This window comes from Anastrepha ludens, chromosome 6, assembly GCF_028408465.1.
Source record: "Anastrepha ludens isolate Willacy chromosome 6, idAnaLude1.1, whole genome shotgun sequence".
Classification (NCBI taxonomy): Eukaryota; Metazoa; Arthropoda; class Insecta; order Diptera; family Tephritidae; genus Anastrepha; species Anastrepha ludens.
In genome coordinates this window covers 109511776-109534787 of record NC_071502.1, presented here as the reverse complement: position 1 = coordinate 109534787, position 23012 = coordinate 109511776, and the positions used below count along the sequence as shown (strand labels likewise).

At 41.1% G+C, this 23012-nt stretch overlaps 1 protein-coding gene across 1 annotated transcript; it reads right to left on the bottom strand.

Moving 5' to 3' along the window:
* Positions 1-1826: 1826 nt before the first annotated feature.
* Positions 1827-22270, bottom strand: LOC128867231 (uncharacterized). Its single transcript, XM_054108333.1, has 3 exons — positions 21844-22270; positions 20634-21098; positions 1827-1855 (listed from the first exon to the last, which is right to left on the bottom strand). Exons 1-3 carry the CDS (start codon positions 22268-22270, stop codon positions 1827-1829), a joined length of 921 nt encoding a protein of 306 aa, XP_053964308.1.
* Positions 22271-23012: the final 742 nt, after the last annotated feature.

The window sequence follows — 23012 nt, the reverse complement described above, 5'->3', positions numbered from 1 at the left end:
AAAAACATCCCTTCACAATATAAGCATGACTCACAACAGCAGGATGCTTAAGGGGTTACATGGGTTTCGTCGAGTAAAAAAAGGTAATATATATTTTCAATATTTCTATTATAGATACATATTTAAAGAATAATTCCTGAAATTTTCAAAAAAACAAAATTAAAACTCCTCCATTGTGACGTCACTTTCGGTGATCCATCGAAAAAAAAGGTGCGTCCGCGCTGTCAGCATAACTCCTGACAAAATCATCAAAAATGAAAAAAACAAAAATAAGTGTTTTAGTCAAGACCATAAACTCGTGCTTGAACGAATGAAAGAAAAAAAGTAAAAATTGGAATTTGGCAGACATTTTTCCAAAAAAATGAAAACTTCGGTCAAATTTGGCTGACATTTTTTTTTTTTTTTTAATAGTTGTAATTTAAAACAAAACAAAATTTCATCAAGATCGGTTGAGTAGTTTTCGAGAATATTTAACAACCGACTTTGAAAACTCGGTTCCGAGAAAAACGCGTTTAAAGTTTTGAGTAACAATAAAAGTGGCTTGGAGCGCACACCTTCCAAAGGCTGTATCTCCGAAACTATTATTCGGATCGACTTGAAAGTTTAAGATACTATTCTTGAGATGTTGTAAAAATTAGTAAACCTAAAAACAATGGATTTTTTTAACCCACGAAACCTATGTAACCCCTTAAAGCTACTGCTAAGCGGGAGTGGATTTATGCCAGATACCACTTAACTGGTCTTTGGAAGAGTCGAACTTTAGTAATTTTGTTAATTAAATTAGTACTTCAAATTAACATATTTTGTAATTTTATACTGATTTATATGTTTTTAAATAATTGTTACTCTTTTGTAAAAAACTTTACCCATAACAGCGCATAAAATTGTTAACCTTTAAATTTAGTAGTTCGAATCTTTTTGTACATATAAGTGTTTTATCATAGCATTTACTAAAGCACTGAATAATTCATTTACTTAAACTAAATAAGTGTTACTTATTATTGGTATGATTATTTTTCGCACAACAATGCTAAATCAGGGTTGAGCATTTTTGTACTACCACTGCCAATTCAGCGGTGTTCTTTTGCGGTGAGGTTGGGTTAAAAAGCCATCGCATTATATAGTAACCGTCGCTACTACGAAAGGGGGGATTCCACTTATACTATCCATCCTCTTCCCTTGGATTTTTCCCTCCCCCGGGACTGCTTCCGCATTGCTTCGAGGTAGAGGTCCAAGACGGCGTCCTAGGAAGGACACTTACTTACTCACCCTGCGTCCTGCTTGTTTTGAAAAACCTACACTCAATGTTCTTCTGTATAAGTCTCCATTTCACGTAATTTTTTTCGGATAATATCCTCCACAAAATTTGTATTCCACTTTTCTTCGCCTATCATCATTTTCTCGATTATTTCTTCAGGTGTAAATACACCAATAGCTCGTTGCAGAGCTGTCCTCTTTCTGTTCAACCCATCGCATTTAAAGGAGGTGTGCTCGGCATCATCATACTCAGTATCTCCATAAATGCAGTTTGATAGGCTCACTTTTCACTTTCGCCACAAATACTTGCGAAAGGACCCATGCCCGGACAAAAACTGTGTGAGATAATAGCTAGCCTCACCGTGCTTTCTTTCTACCCACTTTTCTAGATCTAGTGTCCATTTACCGTGCCCTTATGTCCAGATCGGTTGTCCATCTACCGTACCGTCCAGAGTTCCATCTTGCCTGCCCAAGTGTGAGCGTTTGAATTCTAATATCGGTGAAGCGTGGTACTGGGATTCTTGAGATTTTTTCCTCCCATCTCCGTTTGTGCTCTTGTGTTAGAATATCTATAGGGATGGTTCCGCTGATGATTCAGCTGTGGTAAAAATGTAAAACACATTATCAATGAAAATTTAGTTACACTGAAAAAAACGATTCCTTCTCTGATAGTTAATTTTTTTCACTACCACTAAATTTTTCAGTGAAACATGATCTCTAACTAAATACATATGAATTTATAGCTTATGCCAGTGATGGTAAATGGTTTTTTGAAAAATCCCTACACAGCCCAAAAAAACTCCCTACTTTTCCCCACGCTTACAACAAAGTTTCTCTACGAAATTCCCTACATTTTTTTCTCTTGTGTTTACACTGTAATGAGGCAATTGCAACGTCAAAATTGAATTGTTTGCTTATAATTCTTTAAAAAATTCCGTACAGAGCTTCTGCAGTGCAATCAGTTCTTATTGGAATTAGATCCAGCAGCTTAACCACAAGCCGCTCGCTTTCCTCGTCGAAAAATCTCACCATTAGACACATACCTATGCTTATTGAGTCCGATGTCTCTCATCGATCATTATGGAAAATTGGTTTACTTTTAATTCTTTTAACTAAATTGCGTTTTTCCTCTTTTGCCAATTCATTTTTTATTATGCTGGTGCACTTCTTTCTTCCGAGCTCAGAGTTTTTTATTATTTCAGAATCGGGCACGATTTCTTTTAAGAGTGGGATTAAATGGTCCACCACTTGTAGCGCAACATTATGCTCAGCGAAGAACATGCTAAGTCTTATTTCGAAATTTCTGGAACTATTTAGTTTACTCGCTTTATTTTAGATGTCTTTTTAATTGCCTCCATATTTTTTGGTGCATTTTTGTTTCAGCGTGCTTCGGTAAATCAGACTTGCCACAGCTCAAAACTTTGTTGCACGCAGAGCATTTGCATTTGAATGGATCGTTAGCCAGAGCTTCAAACTAGCCACTAAAATTTCGCCGTCAAGCCACTTGTTATTGAACTTTTGTTTCCGATGCTTGGGTTTATGCCCGATATTAGTCATCTAGTTTGTAGATCAACTAGTCAACTAGTCTGTTGACAAAAATGGCTGTGCAATTAAACGATGTCATTAAGTCGATGAGCCTATTATGCGACGAGCCCGATTGTGTTATTCTTGTAATTCCAGTAATATTATAGATTTTAATCTGCAGCCAGATATTAAAATTTTAAACTTGCTCTTTGAAATTTAATTAATTCTATTAGTTTGTAACACATCTTTCCGTAGACTGATATAAATAAATAAATGCTTTGATTCCATTGATTACTGAAAAAGTTTGAAAAATATTCTAGTTTGCTCTCTGACTCGTGCGATGCAGTTAATGCGGCATTCAGTTCCTGATATCAAATTAAAATTTTGTAAAGTCTTGCTGGCATGTGCCAGTGTGTCATATACCCGCATAGAAATAGAGAATACGCGCTGGAGTTTAGTAAGGCAATTGCTAATACATTATTTCTCGAACGCGATGAAAAGTCCACAGGTGATCCTTTAACCCTCGAGAACACGCGCCTCGTAAGATAGCACGGATTCTCGCGCATGAGCATTTTGCTCACTTCATGTAAGAATGTAACTTTTTAATGGATTACGATTTTTAAACATTTCATTTTTAACATAGTTATAATACCAAGTCATTTTTTTGCAATTATGTGTTTATTTAAGAAATTGACGCTGTAAAATTATATAAATTCATTCAATCAAAACATAACCAAAAATTTTACATTGATACTTTAGTATATTAACAAAAAAAACTCCTTGTAACAAAATAAATAAATAAAAGACAAAAAAATCAGTCTTCGGTAAGATTGACATTTACGTTGCTTTCGAAACAAGATGGGCACATATACTTAACGTGTTCCGTGCAAAGTAATTTTCCACATAAAGTGCAACCTTTTTTCGAACGTCTGTTTTTACTCCTGGGGTAAAGCTCGCAAAAGCCAGGTTGTAGGTGTTAGTTTTCAGGTTCTTTTGCTGGTACAATGCGATCCATAGTATTTCTTAAATCACGAGGTAAAGTTTTTATGGCCCGCCGATTAGAAATATGTGGCTTTATTAGCTCCAGGGCAATTTCCTTTAGAAACGTTCTCCTCTGGGTTAAATTGCCTGTATTTGATTTGTAAATAATTTGTGCGTTTATGCCAGTAATGTCAATAAGCGTGAAAAAGAGGCGCATTGGCCACCTGCAGGTTATCCTGGAAACTGAATATGTGCCTTTCATTTGATCAACAGTGTCTACACCCCCTTTTGTCTGGTTGTAAAAGGTTATTACTTCGGGTTTGTTCTCAGATGTTTCTTCATTAGCTTGGCCATCGGCATGAAGTGATGATAGAATAAGTACAACTTTTTTCAAATGCAGCCATTGTATGTGGTTGCGGCCTTCCTTTTGCTGAAATAAATTGAGGTGGAATTTCCTTTTTATTGTACCCACAATGATCGTTTCTATATTGTCTGCTAAAGGTATTTAAGTAAAATAATTATCCATGGTAATGTTTCTGCCACTATTCAAAATTGGGGCAGCAACCCTTTTCACAACCCGAGGTTTTCAACAAAAAAGATAAATCAAAAAATACATACTTACATTGTTTCTCGCGCAATGAGCAAAATGCCGCTCTCAAAAATCAACCGTCTGCCTACACGTCCGATCGTGCACTAATTGAAAGAAATGCTCATCAAAGTACGAAGCACAACTACTAGCGAAGGTACTCACCACAATTAGTGCCAGAATTACATAGAACATATATTAAAAATTTCGCGAAATGAAAATTTGCTTGAGCAAAATGCTCATAGCGCGTGTTCTCGAGGGTTAACAGCAACCAACGTACGAAATTTTTGTAAATAACTTCCTTTGTGTTAGATGAAAATCAATACATAGACCCATGGTGGAGCTATAAGAACCGAAGTAACTTTGTTCGATGATACGAGCATTGATGGTTTGCACCGCTTTCTTATTAAAGGGTTTTTCAATAAGGGCGGGTAGATGTTGAAATGGAAGGGCTGTGTGGCACGTAACGCCCTCCTGCTGGAACCACATGTCGTCTAGGTCCATATGATTCAATATGGGCCATAAGAAATTGGTTATCATCGTTGTGTAGCGCTCGCTGTTGACGGTGACCGCCTCACCAACGTCCTTTTCAAAAAAGTACGGACCAATGACGCCGCCGGCCCAAAATCCACACCAAACGGTAACTTTTTGAGGATGCATTATCACCTGGTGAACCTCGTGTGAATTGGTGTCGTCCCATATACGGCAATTTCGTTTGTTAACACAGCCATTCATCCAAAAATGCGCTTCGTCACTAAAGATGATTTTTCGCCTAAAACTGGGGTTCTCTTCCAAACGATTCGAAGCCCAGTCAGCGAACAAACGGCGTTGTCTATGGTCATCAACTTTGAGCTCCTGGGTCAGTTGGATCTTGTACGGGTGTAGGCCCAAGTCCCGACGCAAAATTCGCCAAGTTGAAGTCTGCGAAAGGCCAAGTTCTTGTTCACGGCGAGGAATAGACTGCCTTGGGTTCTGCTGTACACTTTCACTGACCGCGGCAATGTTCTCGGCTGATCTTGCGTTCCTTGAACGTACGGGTGTTGGCTGATTGTTTACTGACCCGGTCGTCTCAAATTTGGCCACCAAACGTTGAAGAGTCGACTTTGAAGGGTCACCACGTCTACCGAAAAATGGGCGCAATGCGCGCAACGTTTGCGTTAATGAACCCTCTTTTTAATAATAAAGTTTTATCATTTGAAAGTGCTGTTCAATCGTGTAACTTGCCATGATGATTTGGCATAAACAACTGAATAATAAACAAAAGACTTGACAGATGTCACCAAAACAAAATGGCTGCCACAGGGCGCCAAAGTCGACCCGCGGCAATTGAAAAACCCTTTATAAAAAAGCAAATAGTTCTAAAATACCACACACCTCTTCCTTCTTCTGCGCTAGTGGAAATACTTGTTTTCTTTTGCAGGAATCGTCAATCGATCGACACTGGCAAACTCTCACTGACGATAATTTTCAAAAGTTGGTATTAAATTAATTATTTTTCCCTACTTTTGCTGCCAGTAAATTAGAAGTTTTCGCTCAAAAATTATAGTTTATAATATTTTGAAAATATTTGCTTATACTGCTTCAACTCATTTTATTCTTCAAAAAGCAGTGCTACTGAAAAATGTTATCACTAATTATTTTCATTATCACTTAATATTAAGCGACGGTTAAATTTGTATTTTACTCGTAACTACCACTGAAGAAGTAGTGATAGTGAAACGCTTCCTGCATTGATTTTTAAGTGCATTATGTATGCAGTGTATTTCAGGCGGAAGTCACTGCCATAAAAGAGGGTCTTAAAGAAATAAAAACGAGAGTATTATTCACAAATGAAGTCTTCATTTATTTGGACAGTCAAGCGGCAATAAAAGCGCTTGAATCAAAAACGCACTCGTCAAAAACAGTTCTAGAATGTTTTAAACTACTAGATGACGTATCTAAGTGCTACAAGGTGCACCTTATCTGGGTACCAGGCCACAGAAACATTCCAAGAAAATGTAAGGCGGATGAACTTACAAGAGCCGGTACAACGCTCGATCTCGAACCGGATAAGGCGCTGATACCCATACCCATAGCCACTTGTAAATTACTTATAGACAGGGAAACCATCGGACATAGCCCATCTAAAACTAACGAAGCTCTGCTCGTTTATTAAAGCTGCCGGATGGTTTGAAAAGGAACACGTAGAGTAATGATAAGCTCCAGTGGTATCACAATGGACCTGCGAAAGGACTGTGTCTTTATGACAACCACCTCACCTACCTACCTAAGTGCCCTGTCCTGGTAAAAATAGTCAAAACGAAAGATGATAAGTAAAAATTATTGCTCCAACTAAACTTTAATAAATTTCGCTTATCCCCTAAAATCTTTCCGTTTAGCATTTCGAAATTTGGTGCAACGCTTATCAATGCCGTTGGCGGACTTTCACTTATCCAACTGGTGAAACAAAAGACTTTTCGATAATTTCGTAAAATACTAATGATAAGTCTTCGGTGCAATAGGAACCAACAGTCAAGAGTTATTGAATTTATAACAAAGATTTTATTGAATAATTTATAAGAGGAAGTGGAAATTGTTTAGTAAAACTTTCAACTCAAGCGCTGAGAGCCTCCCACTTTCTCTTCTAGTATTTATTTCTCATAAATCCGCAGCTACTTGTTGTAATTACAAATTCTTCTCTGCTTCCGCCTTGACGTGCAGCATTTAACCTGCCATTGGCCCCAAAAGTACAGAATAGGTTCATAGCACAACAGTTTTAGCTGTTTTGTCAAAAACTTTACGGTTATTTTGGTATTCATTGAAAAGTTTGACCGAGTCACCAGCGCACCAACACACAGCGACTCAAACTGCTGAAGTAAAATTAAGTTTTACTGTATTTTTACTTCGTTGCTCGTAGTGGTGTAGGTAATCTGTTATAATTTCGAAGAAATCAACACACAAAATGCTCATACCTGTATATTAGAGAGGTGCGGGTGTATGTAGATAGCAGAAAGACATACAAACACAGCCATATTCACTAAACCCCTAGCGCCACCTGCGTTACGAGCCATTTGTTGTTGGCTACTAGAGTATTCCAGTCTTTCTGCAGCCTTTGGTATCGCTATCTATGGCAGATTTTGCGTAAAATAATTAAATATAACACCAAGCTGAATAGGGTATACATTTCCGAAGCTAAAACTTTTCCAAACTAATTAGAACAATTTTAATTTGGCACCCAAGCCAAGCAGAGCAGGAACAGGAGCAAAAACAGTAATAACAACAGCAAAAATGAGGGTAAGTTGCTGACTTGAGCAAATTCTTATGCACTCAAATAAGTAAATATGTATGCGTGTGTATCTGTATGTAAATACTACCGTGCACTTCTTTGGCACTTGGGGAAGTTTGCCACTTGGCGGGCGGGCGACTCGCCGGAGAAATGTAATTTAATTGCTAACTTATGTTATTCTCTACTTTATTTGCATAATGAGTTCGGAAATGTTTTACTTCTAAGAAAACCTAAATTTACAAAAATATGTTTTGGGGTAAAATTCCACGTAAATTAATTAAAAGCAGTTGAATGTTGTCACTAAGTTCCAATGAAAATGTCTTTCTCGTGGATGAATTTAAATTTAAATTTTCTTCGTGTAGGAGAATTCGTTTTAAACAGGACTTCAAGTACAAAATTCATTTGAACTAAAAGTAAAGATTAATTTCACTTCTTTTAAATTTTTTTTAATTTTCTTTTTGTTTAGTGATAGCTGTGCATGTCACAGTTAATGTGAAGATCCCGATACCCCAATCGTTGACGACGGAATTCCGCTACCCGACCATGACGAGGTGAGAATAGCGATAACGCGGCTAAAGAACAACAAAGCCGCGTGCGTCGACGGACTGCCGGCTGAGCTATTCAAACATTGCGGCGAGGAGTTGGTAAGGTGCATGCAGCAGCAAAATATGGTCGGATGAAAGCATGCCTGCCGATTGGAATTGAAGTGTGCTCAGCTCAATCCATAGAAAGGGCGATCCTGCAATTTGTGCCAATTACCGCGGGACAAGTCTTCTAAATATCACTTATAAGGTTCAAGCGAGCGTATTGTGTGAAAGGCTGAAGCACACCGTCAACCAATTGATTGGACCTTACTAGTGTGGCTTTAGACCTGGAAAGTCTACCATCGACCAAATATTTACAATACGCCAAATCTTGGAAAAGACCCATGAAAGGAGAATCGACACACACAATCTTTTCGTCGATTTCAAAGCTGCATTCGACAGTAGGAAAAGGAGTTATCTGTATGCCGTGATGTCGGAATTTGGTATCGCCACAAAACTAATACGGCTTTACAAGATGGCGTTGCTCAACACCAGCAGCGCCGTCAGAATTGGGAAAGACCTCTCCCAGGCGTTTGATAACAAACGAGGTTGCAGACAGGGTGACTCGCTGTCGTGGGATTTCTCTAACTTTATGGTGGAAAAGGCGTATACTGGCTTATACTATCATCGGCCTTAACAATCGCGCTGTTAGTTCTGCCTTCTCCAAACTGGATAAAGAGGCAAAGCGAATGGGTCTGGTGGTGAACGAGGACAAAACGAAGTACCTCCTGTCATCAAACAAACAGTCGGCGAACTCGCGTATCGGCACCCCCATCACTGTTGACAGTTATGATTTCGAGGTTGTAAAAAACTTCGTTTATTTAGGAACCAGCATTAACACCGATAACAATGTCAGCCTTGAAATCCAACGTAGAATCTCTCTTGCCAACAAGTGCTACTTTGGACTAAGTAGGCAATTGAGTAGTAAAGTCCTCTCTCGACGAACAAAACTAACACTCTACAAGACTCTCATCATGCCCGTCCTAACGTATTGGGCAGAAGCTTGGACGATGACAACATCCGATGAAGCGATGCTTGGAGTGTTCGAGAGAAAGATTCTGCGTAAGATTTTTGGACCTTTGCACGTTGGCAACGGCGAATATCGCGGACGATGGAACGATGAGCTGTATGAGCTTTACGACGACATAGACATAGCGCAGCGAATAAAGATCCAGCGGCTACGTTGGCTGGGTCATGTCGTCCGAATGGATACAAACGCTTCGGCTTTGAAAGTATTCGATGCGGTACCAGCTGATGGTAGCAGAGGAAGAGGGCGGCCTCCTCTGCGTTGGAAAGATCAGGAGGAGAAGGACTTTGCTTTACTTGGTGTTTCCAGCTGGCGCCGGTTAGCACGAAAAAGAAACGACTGGCGCACTTTGTTAAACCCGGCCAAAACCGCGTAAGTGGTTAAAAGAAAAGAGGAAGAAGAATTTTTAAATATTTATTTCAAGCCCACAATGTTAGATGGCGTCGGAAAACGAGCGCGCTTCAAATGGAGAAGTACTTGTAGATGTCAATAATAAAAGAACGAAAGTTGCCTAAAAGCCACCTTTATTAAGGATCTCTTGGAAACTGAAGCGAGCTTCTCAACTTAATGAATAATCGCTCTATGAAATAGGCTGAACTATATTGGTAGATATGAGTAGCCGCAAGGTAGATTACTCGCACCCATTCTATTGTTCTTTAGCTACAACTAATTGGTAATTTTTACTCCAAATGCGTTCAGATTTTCTCACATACTTAATCCAGACTAGCCCTTTACCAATGTTCTGCTCTTGCCAGTACGCGATATCGCTGACTAAACTCTTACTCCATTAGATGTCTGGCAGGCTCGGAATCTCGTCAGCATTTCATATTAATTTATTCTTTATCCCAGAGACGAGGGATATCAATAGTGACGATTAGATGTCAATAGTGAATAATGCCTAGACGCTACCTTTGCTTATGTCGTATTCGACATTTGTCAAGTAGACGCATGTGCAATAGAACAATTCGTTAAAATTATTGATAGTTGGTCGATAAAAATAATCGATCTTTAAGAAAGACGTATTTGCAAAATGCGTGTTTTTTGGTGGAAAAAATCATCTGAATGAGTTGCCAATTTATGGGGTTACATACGTCCAGCAGCGCTAAAAATGCGTAGAAGGAAAACCTAGAAGGGATAACAATATAAATAAATATGAAAAAATGTTATGTGTTGCTTATTAGTACTTACACTTTATAAAAAAATTTATTTTAGTTTTCCTTTACAAAAATTAGTATCGTAAAAAAAATCATATGACCCAAAGTACAATAAAAAAATTTGCTCCCGCAAAAACCGCATCAATAAATATTAAGAACTGTTTTAATTTTCATGCAAACCGTGCCGAAAAAAGTAGTTTCTAGATAAATGAGTTCAAAGTTTGAGGTACAGGAGCACGCGGACCGCCCTCTACCTAGTCCTGGGCTGTAGAAGCTGTAATATTGGGAATTTTCGCATGAAAATTTCCCAGTACATTCTTAAGATACCATACTTTCGAAATATCCAAAAAACAAAAAATCGATTTTTTTTCAATTCTGGGCGTACGTAACCCCTAAAAATCGGTGAAAAATTTTGAAGAAACTCTTTTTTCAAGGATAGAAAAAGAAATGGCAGACCAAAGACTGGACTTATGTTGAGAATATTTCTGCTGCAGCTCAAAGAGTTGCTGAACAACCTTGATTAACTGTTGTTCGATGTTTTTAAAAATTAAGCATTCATGAATCGATTGGTTGGCGGAATTTACCTGTAGTCAAATTTTATTGCTTACAACTGGGTTGCCCATATTCGACGGACCCATGTGTTTTTTTTTTTAAATCAAAGAAAAACACAATTTTTTTGATGTTAACGATAATAATCATTTTATTTGGTTCAAGTAAATTTGTTGACTTTACTTTTTCAATATGATATCTCTCAAAAGGCCACCTTGAGCCTGTACGGCATATTGTGTCCGTTTTGCAGCTTTTTCCATAGTTTTAGCTTACATTTCGGCTGGAATAGCGGCTATTTCCTCACGGATGTTGTTCTTGAGCTCTTCTATGGTCTTTGGCTTATTAATATAAACCTTTGGTTTTAAATATCCCCACAAGAAGAAGTCAGGTGGCGTTAAATCGGGCGAACGCGGTGGCCAGTCGAAATCGCCATTTTTCAACATCAAACGATAAGGAAACAATTTCTTCAAAAAATCGATTGTGGTGCGAGCTGTGTGTGGTGGAGCGTCGTCTTGTTGAATCCAGAACTGCCTCATAAGCTTTCGACGAATAATTGGCATCACAATTTTCTTCTTTTCTTCTTCTTCTTCTTTTCACAATTGACTTCTTTTGTTGAATGTAAATTTCAACAATTTGGAAGCGCTCGCGTGGCGTTTCCATGGTAAACATCTGCTTGGACTGACCCTTCCACAGCGGTATGTCGTTAAGCGTTCTGACGTCTCTGTCAAAAGATACAGGGTAGCCAGATGTGTCCGTCGAACATTCCTGTATATTATGCGGTATTGTGTAATGCGATTCCGGGAAATTATATCTGTATGCTCATTGACAGCCAGGTGGCGCTGAAATCACAAAGTAGTCAAGAACATTCTGGGCAGCCATGAAGCTCCGCAGATTACATTTTTGAGACCAATCCTAACGTATGGTTGTGAGGTATGGACTCTTAAGGGGGAAGTCTACTGTGAATTTTTCAAAAAATCGATTTTTTTTTATTAGCTTAAAAAATACTTTGAACCCTCTTAAATAAGGTACAATATGTGTTACAGCTGGCTAAATTTTTCTTCGTTGAAATTTCGACCTTTTCCCGAAGCGCTCCAAAGCTTTAAACGCTGAAAACTGAAACTTTAAACGCATTTTTCTCGAAACTAAGTTTTTGTATACGGTGTACACGATATCTCGAGTTCTGATAAATGAATCAGCTTAAAAATTTAATTATATATTCTCTGTAATAGTGTCTCTCGTCTGACATAGGATTTTTTTGATATCGTTATTTGTTAAATTGTTATAAACAATAGTAACATCAATTTTAGGCAAAAAAAAAGAAAAAAATTTCAAGAATTTTTTTTTCAACGCCAAAATTTTTTATCGACATAATCCTACGTCAGACGAGAGTCAATACTATGTATATGATAACAATATTTTGTTTTTTTGTTTTAGATCACCGAAACGTAAGATTTCATGTACACCGTTTAGGCACCTAAGAAAAGCGGACCTGCGCTTGCAGAAGTGCCACAGCGACCATTTTGAATATTTTGACTTACAATTTTTTTTTCAAAAACTTAAATATATAATAAAGATAAGAGTTTAAATAGATTTTATGTACGAGCAATATTTTGTTAGAAATAAAATCTGGAAAATAAGCCTGTTTTTTCCCTTGTCACAGTAGACTTCCCCCTTAAGGTTGATGACTGTGCGCAGGTTGCCAGCATGGAAAGAGAAAGTTTAAGAAAGAGCTTTGGCTCAATAAAAATGGATGATGGTACCTACAGAATGCGATTGAACTCTGAACTGAACGATCTAACTCAGAACGAGAGAGCTTTACGTTTTATTAAAGCGCAACGCATAAGATGGATAGGTGATGTGATCCGTATGCTTGCTGGCTGTACCGTGAAGAAAGCCTTGACAGGAGAGCTAATGGGTATGAAGGCCAAAAGTAGACCGAGGAACAGTTGGATAGACTTAACTACGAAGCAACAGCTCAAGGTAGACCGCTTTGGAGGAGCGTTTTGAAGGAAGCTCTGACGCACCCCCCGTGTAACGCTATAAAAGAGGAAGAAGAATTACTTGTATATTTTCGAATGTTAAGTAGCTGACGAAGAAGAAGTCAAAAAGTGGGTAGCCAAACAATTTATAAATTGGCATATATGGTGAAATAAAGGCCCATGATACTTCGTTTCAAACAACACGTAACTTCGAATCTTAAGTTCTCCTATAGAAATAAATTTTGCTGAAGTTTTAGCAGAAAACCAAGTAAATTGTTCCAAATCAAATGCGAACCCCAGTGGCATTACCGAGTAAGCTCTTTTGAGTCTAGTCTATCTCCGAAATCAACTAAAGGCAAAGGCGTTTCCGAAAGAAGTCCCACTCATCAGAGGCGAGGAAAGCTACAAACAAACTTAAACATGATTTTTTCCCTCTGAAAGTGGGCAGTTAAGTCACTTAGGGGATTTATCAAGGGAAATCTTTACTATTTTTCAGAACTCTTTTTTGTTTTTGTATTTGTATTTTTGAGTCTAAATTTCGGTCATATGAGAGCGTGTTTCGATGTCAAGTGATCCTAGAAATTTGTCGCCAATTCGTCTAAAAATCGGTGTTTTTGGAGGCTTGAGAATAATATGAAGTAAACTAAGAAATTATGAAAAATATTGTATAATTTTGATGTTTAATCAGAGTGGAAAATTTTAGTGTAAAGTTTTTAAAGAGAACTATCTTTGGTTATATTTGGCATTCTCTAACTTTTTAAAATTCGTACACCATAAAATATGCTTTTTTCAATAGCCTTTTGTAAAACCAAAAATTGTTTTTAATTATATTGTTAAAAAAAGATACTCTTACTTGCAATTTTCATTATGGGATTCATACCTTTTCGCGTTATTTTCAAATACTTACAGCGAAGCAGTAAAAAATGCCGCTACATCGACATCTACGTAGCGACGCTTCGATCGATTTGCATGGCATAATATACGAATAGGTAAAATATGGAATATTTCACACAACAACAAGTCTGACTCTGCTCATATTTGGTTGCTGAATAAATCAATTAGTCGCTTTTATCAACTGCGACTATTTAGCAACAAATGTGAATACGCCAACAAATTTAACCAAATTTTACACTTTGAAAATAAAAAAAACTACATCTCTAAATATTACATCAAGCAAGCCAATTACTCACAAGCAAAAAGGATATATCTACTAATGGCTGCAAAAGTATGCAATATATTTGCATGTATGTGTGTGTGTGTGAATTTCAGTGCTTGAATATTCCATTTGTCTGCTGTATTGCTAATGTATGCATTATTCAACAGAATTTGCATTGGCAATTTTGTGTATTTGTGAATTCATACCAATCAGGCTCGACACGCCTGAATGTATGTTAAACAAATTTCAAATTGTCATTCGTACGTAACATCGTTTGAGTTGCTTTTCCAGCCCTTCCTTATAGCCCCCGCTGCTTGCGACTGGCGCCTGTCGTTATGTTGCCTTTATCAATGCACAATTTTTTATGAGTCAGTGGGATCACCACACAACAACAACAAGTTTAACAACAACTGCGATAAGCAACGCTGTGCAATAACTGTGAAATACATAGAAACCATATATACCGTCCGCAAAGAAAATATAGTACAACAACATTTTCACAACTATATTTTAAGTTTTTTAAATATAATTATTTTTTTCATTCCTCATTCTATAACAACGACCACGTTAAACCAATTCGAAAAATTTTCGAAAAATTTTAAAATTTTGGTGGCGGTCTAGAAATGTCAAAAAATCGATTTTTGGTTTACACGGTATTTCGAAAGAATAGTATCTTGAGAATAAACCTTGAAATTTTCATGCGGAAATTCCCAATATTATAGCTTCTATAGCCCATTAACAAGGTAGAGAGCGGTCCGCGCGCTCCTGGACCTCAAATTTTGAACTCGTTTTTCTCGAAACGACTTTATTCGGCCTGGTGTTGTCAACCAAAAACACAAAAACTATTTAAGCGAATAGTCGAGAATTTTAATATAATGTTTACAACATCAATAGATATCGCCCGTTGGTTAGTTGGTTGGTTAGAGTGGTGATTCATCCAGAATCCAACTAGCGCTTCCGCACCATTTTGTTGCTACATCCTCGTTACCAAATTGTTTAACAGTTATTTACAGCAGGACTATATCTGTGCGGTTTAGGAACCTTATTAGGTTGTTGACGTCTAAGCCAGACAGTAGTTCCAGACTCTCGAACAGCGGTTTACCCAGGGTTAACGTTCGGTCCTTCCATAGGGCAGGGCATTCACAGAGGAAATGGAAGATTGTTTCCTTTTTCTCCGGTTGTTTACAACTGTGACAGTATGTGTTGTGAGGGATGCCCATTTTGTCTGCTTCTTCTGCGATAGACCAAAAGCCAGCTATGACTGCCGTTAGTCTCCAGGCATCCCGTCGTTTCATGTTTAACAATATGGACCATTGTTTGAGGTTGTAAGTGGGCCATGACCTTCTGCTGATTTTGCATTTCGTCTGGTCTCTCCATCTACAATCTGCGATTCGGAGGTATTTTAGGGAATTGCACTCTTGACTGCACCTATTGATGTGAATACCGATTCTGCAAGAACGTTACTCTTGGCAGATCCCCCTCTTACTAGTTCATCCGATTTTCATTACCTTCATACCGGGACCCATATTAAGGTAACTTTATAGTTTGCGCTCAAAGTGGTAAGGCTATTCCAGCTTTGGTCCACCACTTTAGAGGTTGTTGTAGCCGAATCCAGTGTCTGGATTGCAGCTTGTCTATCCGAAAGAATAGCGGCATTGCCCTTAAAAGAGAAATATGCGATTAGTAGCCTACAAGCTTCCCCAATTGCCAGTACTTCCTCCTGAAAGACACTGCACGCATTAGGGAGACGAACAGATCTTTTAATTTTAAGTCTATGAGAATATATACCAGCTCCAACAGCACAATCCATTTTACTGCCACCTGTATAGACTATCGCCCGTACTACAATCATATTAATATTTCAATTATTTCGTTTATTTTTTATTAAAAGACTGAAAACCCCGATTTTTAGAGTGTCAAATTCAAAACCGCGCCATTTTGTCAATTTTTTTTGTATTCTAGTAGAAGAGCCAAGATGGACAACACCGTTCAGACCCAATTTTTCAGGAGGAATAACTTCAGCGCCATTTTTAAAATTAAAAAAAAAAATTTTTCATTTTTGTATGTAAAAGAAGTTAAACAAAGCCTAAAAATGTAATATCGTCCAGGTCCAATTTTTCGAGAGGGTCAACTTTATTACAATTAAAAAAAAAATTCATTTTTGTATGTAAAAAAAGTTAAATAAAAAGCCTAAAAAAATTTAAATATTGTTCTTCATTTTACAGCAGGGTCAAGTTCAGCGCCACTTTTAAAATTATTAAAATTAAAAAAGAATTTTTTTTTCATTTTTGTATGTTAAAGAAGTTTAAGGACTTTTATATGAAGAAAATGCGCAATACTTTTGAAAAACAAAATCAAACAGAATTTTTACCAACTTGGAGTATGAACTTTATTTTATTAAAATTTATTGTTCAATAAAACAGCGCACCTAATTTTTTTTTTAGTTGTTTAAAAAAGTTTGAAATTTTGATAAACATTTTTAGAATTTTTGAAATTTTTGAAAAAAATTTGAAACATGGATTAATACATTTGTTGCTACCAAAGAGCTATACTTTTATAAACAACATAGTATAGTGAACATTACAAAAACAAAAAGAAAATAGTGGGAATGTTGCGATGCTATAATTTTGTGCAAACTGCACATAAAACCAGTAGCAAAAGGAATAGAAAATTGGAAAATTGATCAACAACAAATACGAAAAGAAATGGAATATTACATAAATATATATGTGAGTATGAATGTGTGCAAAATAAATAGATTTCCAGTCATGCCAATCAGTTCTTAATGCCAGAAGCAAATATGTGTCTATGTGTGCGTGTTCACCACTCACTCCATTCTACGGCTTTATGTCAAATATTGCTACAACTCTGTCATCTACGATGCCTTTATTGTTGTTTTTATTGACAACACAATTTCTTGTTAAGTACTTTTTGCCGACCAATGGCAAGCACAGAAGTTTTATTGAACACCAAAAACAAAAAAAGCAATAAAAAAATAGAAAACAGATATCCCACCATTGACAGCTTGTTTGTCGAGTAATTTAATCTAAAGCGTAAATTTGATTTTTCAGCGTCGGCTCATGCCAATGGATGACCCACTCACGTATACATACCCGTACATACACCTCAATAGCTAAGGGTGTGCGCTACAGGTGGCTGAGCGCAATTTGGCCATAGTCGAAGTGGAGGAAGTGATGGGTAATTGAAATGATTGCACATGCTGCGTGTGGGTTGGCCGACTGGTTCACTCGCTGGCTGGAGGTTGGTGTCTGCTTTCAGGTGCTTGAGTTTGGGGCAATAAACACTTGCATACCCAGTTAGGTTAGGTTGATATAGTTGCCCAGGGAATGGGCACACTTGGATGAAGAAGGATTCGTCCTTTGTGATGCCATTATGAAGGGGTAAGGCGGGAGAGAAAGACCGATGGATACAGGGACAGGGCGGGAGAGGTGGTGCTGGGATAGTTGGGAGCGTGCGGATTACGAACGATGACTATGTTTGCGTCAACCGCTTTATGCTGCTGATGAAATTCATCAGATTTTTAATGTCAGCGCCAGCTATATCAGCAGGCGTGACAAAGAAGTAGGAGCCAAGATGCCTAGATCTTAGCCCCGCCAGAGCAGGGCAGCTAAGGAGAAGGTGCTGAGATGATTCCACCTCATCCTCCATACATCCAGCGCAAAAGGGACTCGAGGTGATTCCAAGTCTCACAGCATGCATTCCTCGCGCATTGTGTCCTGTGAGAAAACCCACGAGATTAGAGAGCTGATAATTTGTCAGCCTCAGAAGATCGCCCGAGCGCCTGCGGTCCACACGTGGCCAGAAGGATTTCGCGGCCTTACACGTTCGTGTACTTGCCCAGCGCTCGCTGAGTTGGTGTGATGCCCATCTTTCCAGGAGCAGACCGCAGGTAGTCAGGGGAATCCCAATTCTCTCCCTTCGCGGGGAAATCACCTCGCATGTCCCTTGTCTGGCCAGCTCATCCGCCTCACAGTTTCCAGCAATGTCGCTGTGACCAGGAACCCAGATGAGGCTGATGTTAAAGAATTCGGACGCAATCGAAAGCGAGGTCAAGCATTCCTTGACCAATTCCGAATGCACCGTCGTAGACCCGAGGGCCCTTATTGCCGCTTGGCTGTCGGAGTAAATATTTACTTTCTTGACCGTTAATACGCATTTGAGCAGCCAATCGGCTACCTCTTTGATTGCGGCTACCTCTGCCTGGAACACACTGCAGTGGTCCGGTAGCCTGAATTTGAGTCTGGTGGGAGCTCCTCGCAAAAGACTCCTCCGCCAACCTTTCCTTCCAACTTCGATCCATCCGTGGACAAGTTCACCATGCCCTGTCCCCAAGTGTAGCCCTCCCTCCACTCTTCCCTTGACGGAATATGAGTGGAGAAGGTTCCGGTTGGACTGAACGAGGGTATACACTGATCCGTTGACAGAGGGATGAACTCGAAGTTTCTGAGAATGCTTGAGTGCCCATAAGTGAGGTTAAGCTTATAGCTCCAGCCCCTCAGTCTGACTGCGGTACGCGAGGCGGCAATTCTGCCTGCGATGTCTACGGGTACCACATTTAACATTGCGTTGAGCGCCAGAGTAGGAGTCGTTCGAAGCGCCCCACTGATTCCAATGAGTGCCGACCTCTGGACTCTCTCCAGCTTCTTCACCAATGTCGTCTTCTCTAGTGAGTTCCACCAGACTATGACTCCATATAACAAGATAGGCTTTACAATAGTATTGTATAGCCAGAAAACAACTCTAGGCGAGAGGCCCCATCTTTTACCAATTGCGCCCTTGCATCCATACAAGGCGATTGTTGCTTTCCTCACTCTTTCCTCAATATTGGGCTTCCATGTAAGCTTGCTGTCAAGGATAATACCTAGGTACTTAACCTTGTCAGAAAGCATCAGCAGAGCGCCCCCTAGTGAGGGAAGTTGAGCTCTGGGTATTTTATGTTTCCTCGTAAATAAGACGAGCTCCGTCTTAAGAGGATTCACCGACAGGCCGCAGTCCGTTGCTCATCTAACAACTACGTTAAGATATCCCTGCATCAGGTTGTACAGAGTATCCACAAATTTTCCTCTGACGATTAATGCGACGTCATCCGCGTAGGCAACCACCCTGCAGCCCCCTTTCACCATCTCCTTCAGCAAGTCATTTACAACAACGACCCAGAGGAAAGGCGAGAGAACACCACCTTGCGGAGTGAACCTACTCACCCGCCAGTGAATGGAGATGCCGCCCATTCTGCCGCGACAGTTCTGTCGCTAAGCATTTTATAGATAAATCTGATCAGGTCGGTTTCGTCCCCCAGTTTACCCAGAGACCGGGTGATTGCCTCCGGGAGGACGTTGTTAAAAGCCCCCTCGATGTCGAGGAAGGCGCCCACCGCAAGCTTCTTCTGAGAAAGAGACTCCTCAATCTCTTTCACAATTGTGTGCAGGGCAGATTCCACCGATCTTCCCTTGCAGTAAGCATGTTGGGTATGCGACAACCGACCCCGAGGAATTTCGCTTCTTATGTGCAGGTCAATCAGTCTCTCAAGGGTTTTTAGCAAAAAAGAGGAGAGACTGATTGGCCTGAAGTCCTTAGGGGAGACATGCGAGCACTTGCCTGCCTTGGGTATAAAGACAACCCTCACGGCCCTCCATGACCTCGGTATATAGCCCCTGGCTACGCAGCTCGCATAGATAGGGCTCAACCAACGGCATGATACCTCCACTGATTTTTGCAGTTGTGCAGGAATGATGCCGTCAGGACCAGGGGACTTGAAGGGTCTAAAGGATTCAATGGCCCAAGACATTCGGCGCTTATCCATCAACCAGCCCCGGTCTCGAGTGCAGGTTGATCTGCTTTCCAGGCCGGTGCTGCTAGGTGCTGGGCTCGTCGGAAAATGGGCGTCGAGAAGTAACTTTAGTGAGTCCTCGCTGCTCATCGCCCAACGTCCCAATTCGTCTCTTAAGTACCACAAGGGAGCGGAACTCTTCGTGAGTACTCGTCTAAATCTGGAAGACTCATGTCAGCCCTCTACGCTCTCGCAGAAGCTTATAAAGCTCCCATCCCGAGGGAGATCTTATTCTTTTAGTCCTATTAAAAAGGCGTCTGCATGAGGCCCTAAGCTCAGAGAGCTCCGCTGTCCACCAAGGCGGTTTTTCCTTCCTGGGAAAAGATTTTGTTGGACAAGAGGTTTCAAGGGCGTTGTTGCAAGCTGAGGTGAAAGTCTCCACCAGTTCGTCGATCGCTTCTTCCGATAGATCTTGATTTCCTCCCGGTGCTTTGGGGAGTAGGTTCAGTAGATTTCTGTTGTATGCATCCCAGTCCGTCCTCCTCAGGTTCCTGTAGGGGGATCTTATTGGACGGGTTTCAGCGAGAGAGAACTGAATGTACCTATGGTCCGAGAAGGAGTGAGCATTTAGCACCTTCCAATCGGAGATTCGGTTTATCAGTAAAGAAGAAGCCAGAGTGAGGTCAAGCACCTCCTCCCTGGCTGCGGTAATGAAAGTGGGGTCTTTACCCCTGTTACAAATAAACAATTTCTCGTTTAGAATATAATCAAAAAGTGACTCACCTCTTGCATTGATGTCTGAACTTCCCCAGCAGGTGTGATGGGAGTTCGCGTCAGTGCCTATAATAACGCCGATTTTCCTGCGTTTTGCTTCGGCTAGGGTTTTCCTTAGCAACACCGGAGGTGGTTCCACCTCATCGTCATGTGCCATGTAGACTGACATCAGCCATAGTTTCCCAGAAGGGCCCTCCAGGCTCACCGTTACAATGTCTTCATTGCTGAAATTAGGCAAAATAAATGCGTTAAGTTCCTTTCTGATGAGTATACAGGATCTTGGTTTACCTGTCCCGCTATACGCCACCAGATTGTAGCTTTTCGTCCTGAGTCCAGAAATGCCGTTGCTGCTCAGCCACGGTTCCTGGATCAGGACTATGTCAGCTCCACCTTGCTCAAGGTGGATTAGTAGGTTGGCGGACGCCGCCTTAGAGTGTTGAAGATTTATCTGAAGAATAATCATCCTCCAGTATCCTCTCCATCACCCCAAGGACGGCGTCCTCGCTTTCCGAGGCCAGAAGCCTCTCCTCCTCCGCCCTGTCGAAGAACGACCCGATGCTTATGACGGACCCCGGTAAAGAGCGAACGTCATCAGCATTGTCACCCTCCGACATGACGGATTCCACTTCCATGTCCACAGGAGCTTCCTCCACTGTGGGCATTACGTCTCCCAGCACGTCCGGATGTGCAGGGGCATCTCCTCTGGCATCGGTTTGGTAGACCTTAAGGACTACCTTCTCGAAGCCATAGTTAATGCCCCCTTTTGCTTCAGCGAGAGGACTGCATTTAGCAGAATCAGCGCTTGCCGATAGGATCCCTCAGTCTTCTCCACCTTCACCACCCTCCAGTTGTGCGTGGGAAGTGTAGGGTTGCAGTAGCAGAGGATTTCCTCCATCTCCTTCGAGCCAGAGGGTTCGGAGGGGAGCCAGACACGTGCTCGCGGACGTACAGGTAGATCCTTTCGGTCCACTACCCTCAGCTTAGCTCCCTCCCATACCTCTCCCACCAAGGCTACTGCCGCCCTGTACATTGAGGCTGACCGTTCGTCAGCGCAGACGATTCTTTTATATGAACCGTAGTGCCATCCTGCACTTTCACAGCTTGGGGGGGGGGGGGGGCGGGGGGGCAGGGGTTTCCCTTACTACCCTCATAAATACTGCGGAGATGGCGGACGCTACCCTCTTCCATTCCTCCCTAGAGATGGCGCCGTCTTCTTTACCGCTGTCCATTACTCCAAGAATGATCGAGCCCGCCTGCTTAGCGACTTCGCTAAATGATTTTGGCGGGCCACCACCAATCCTGGGCCTCTTCTCTTGCGGGATGTCCTCTTCCTGGGAGCGTTGTCTTTTAACTCCCGAGTCCGGTTGTGGCGCTTTCGCTTCCACTCCCTTTTCACTGCCCTCCTCTGCTCCCCTAATGACCTTCCTGGCCCACTCGAGCGTCTGGGAATGCTTCTCAGATACCTGAGAGTCATTCTGCCCACCGTAGCGCTCCAGGATCTTGGTAGCCACACGAAGATCAGAGAAGGACCGTTTACTCTGCCCTAGCTGCCGTTTAGGCTTAGTGGATTGTCCCCGGAGAGATGCTCCCGAAGTCCCCGGAAAACTAGGGGAAAGCCCCTTGCTGGTGCTAGCTTTCCCATCCATCACCCCTACTTTAGGAATTACAGACGGTTCCGCCTGTATTCCGCTACATATCATGGATTCCCACCTTTTACCCCCCGATTAATATTGAAAGTCGGTTCCGACTTTCCCTCGGTGTCTCCCTTGGTTACTACCTTACGCATCGATTCCGATGCGTTACCCCCACTAGAGACTGCTCCCCGGGGCACAAATTTCCTAGGAGGCGATTTCGCTCCTCCTGTCTTGAGGGAGTTGGTTTTGGGGCTCGGTTCCGAGTTCCCGCCACCGTTTATTGTTTTGCTAGTTGTGTTGTGGCTTGTTGTTGTTGTTGTTTTGTTGTTCATTATTGTATTGAGTGGGTCCCCACTCGAAGCCGCTATCCAAACCCGTAGTGTGCAGTCGTCCTTAAAGGGTCCCATGGTTGTCTGTGCCGCAGCAGGGAGGCCATGCGAGGGTTGACGCATGTCCTTATGGGGCATGCGTTCAGAGCCAGACCGGACACGAAGACGGGAGTCGTCTCAACCGCACCTACACCGCCAACCCAATGGCTACGGGTTTGGAACGTACTCCGAGGCCTGCCAAGGTTTTAGCGGGACGGGGGCAGTCACGTCATTAGCCCACCAGCCATTTCTGCTGAGTTTCACCTCAGCATACTCAGGTGGCAGAATGCCGCGACTACCAGCACAGGGGTCAGAAAAATGTCTAAAAGTGTTGAAGAAGAAATAAGTCCAAATCAGAATGCGGGGGGGGTCGTCATCGTTCAGGA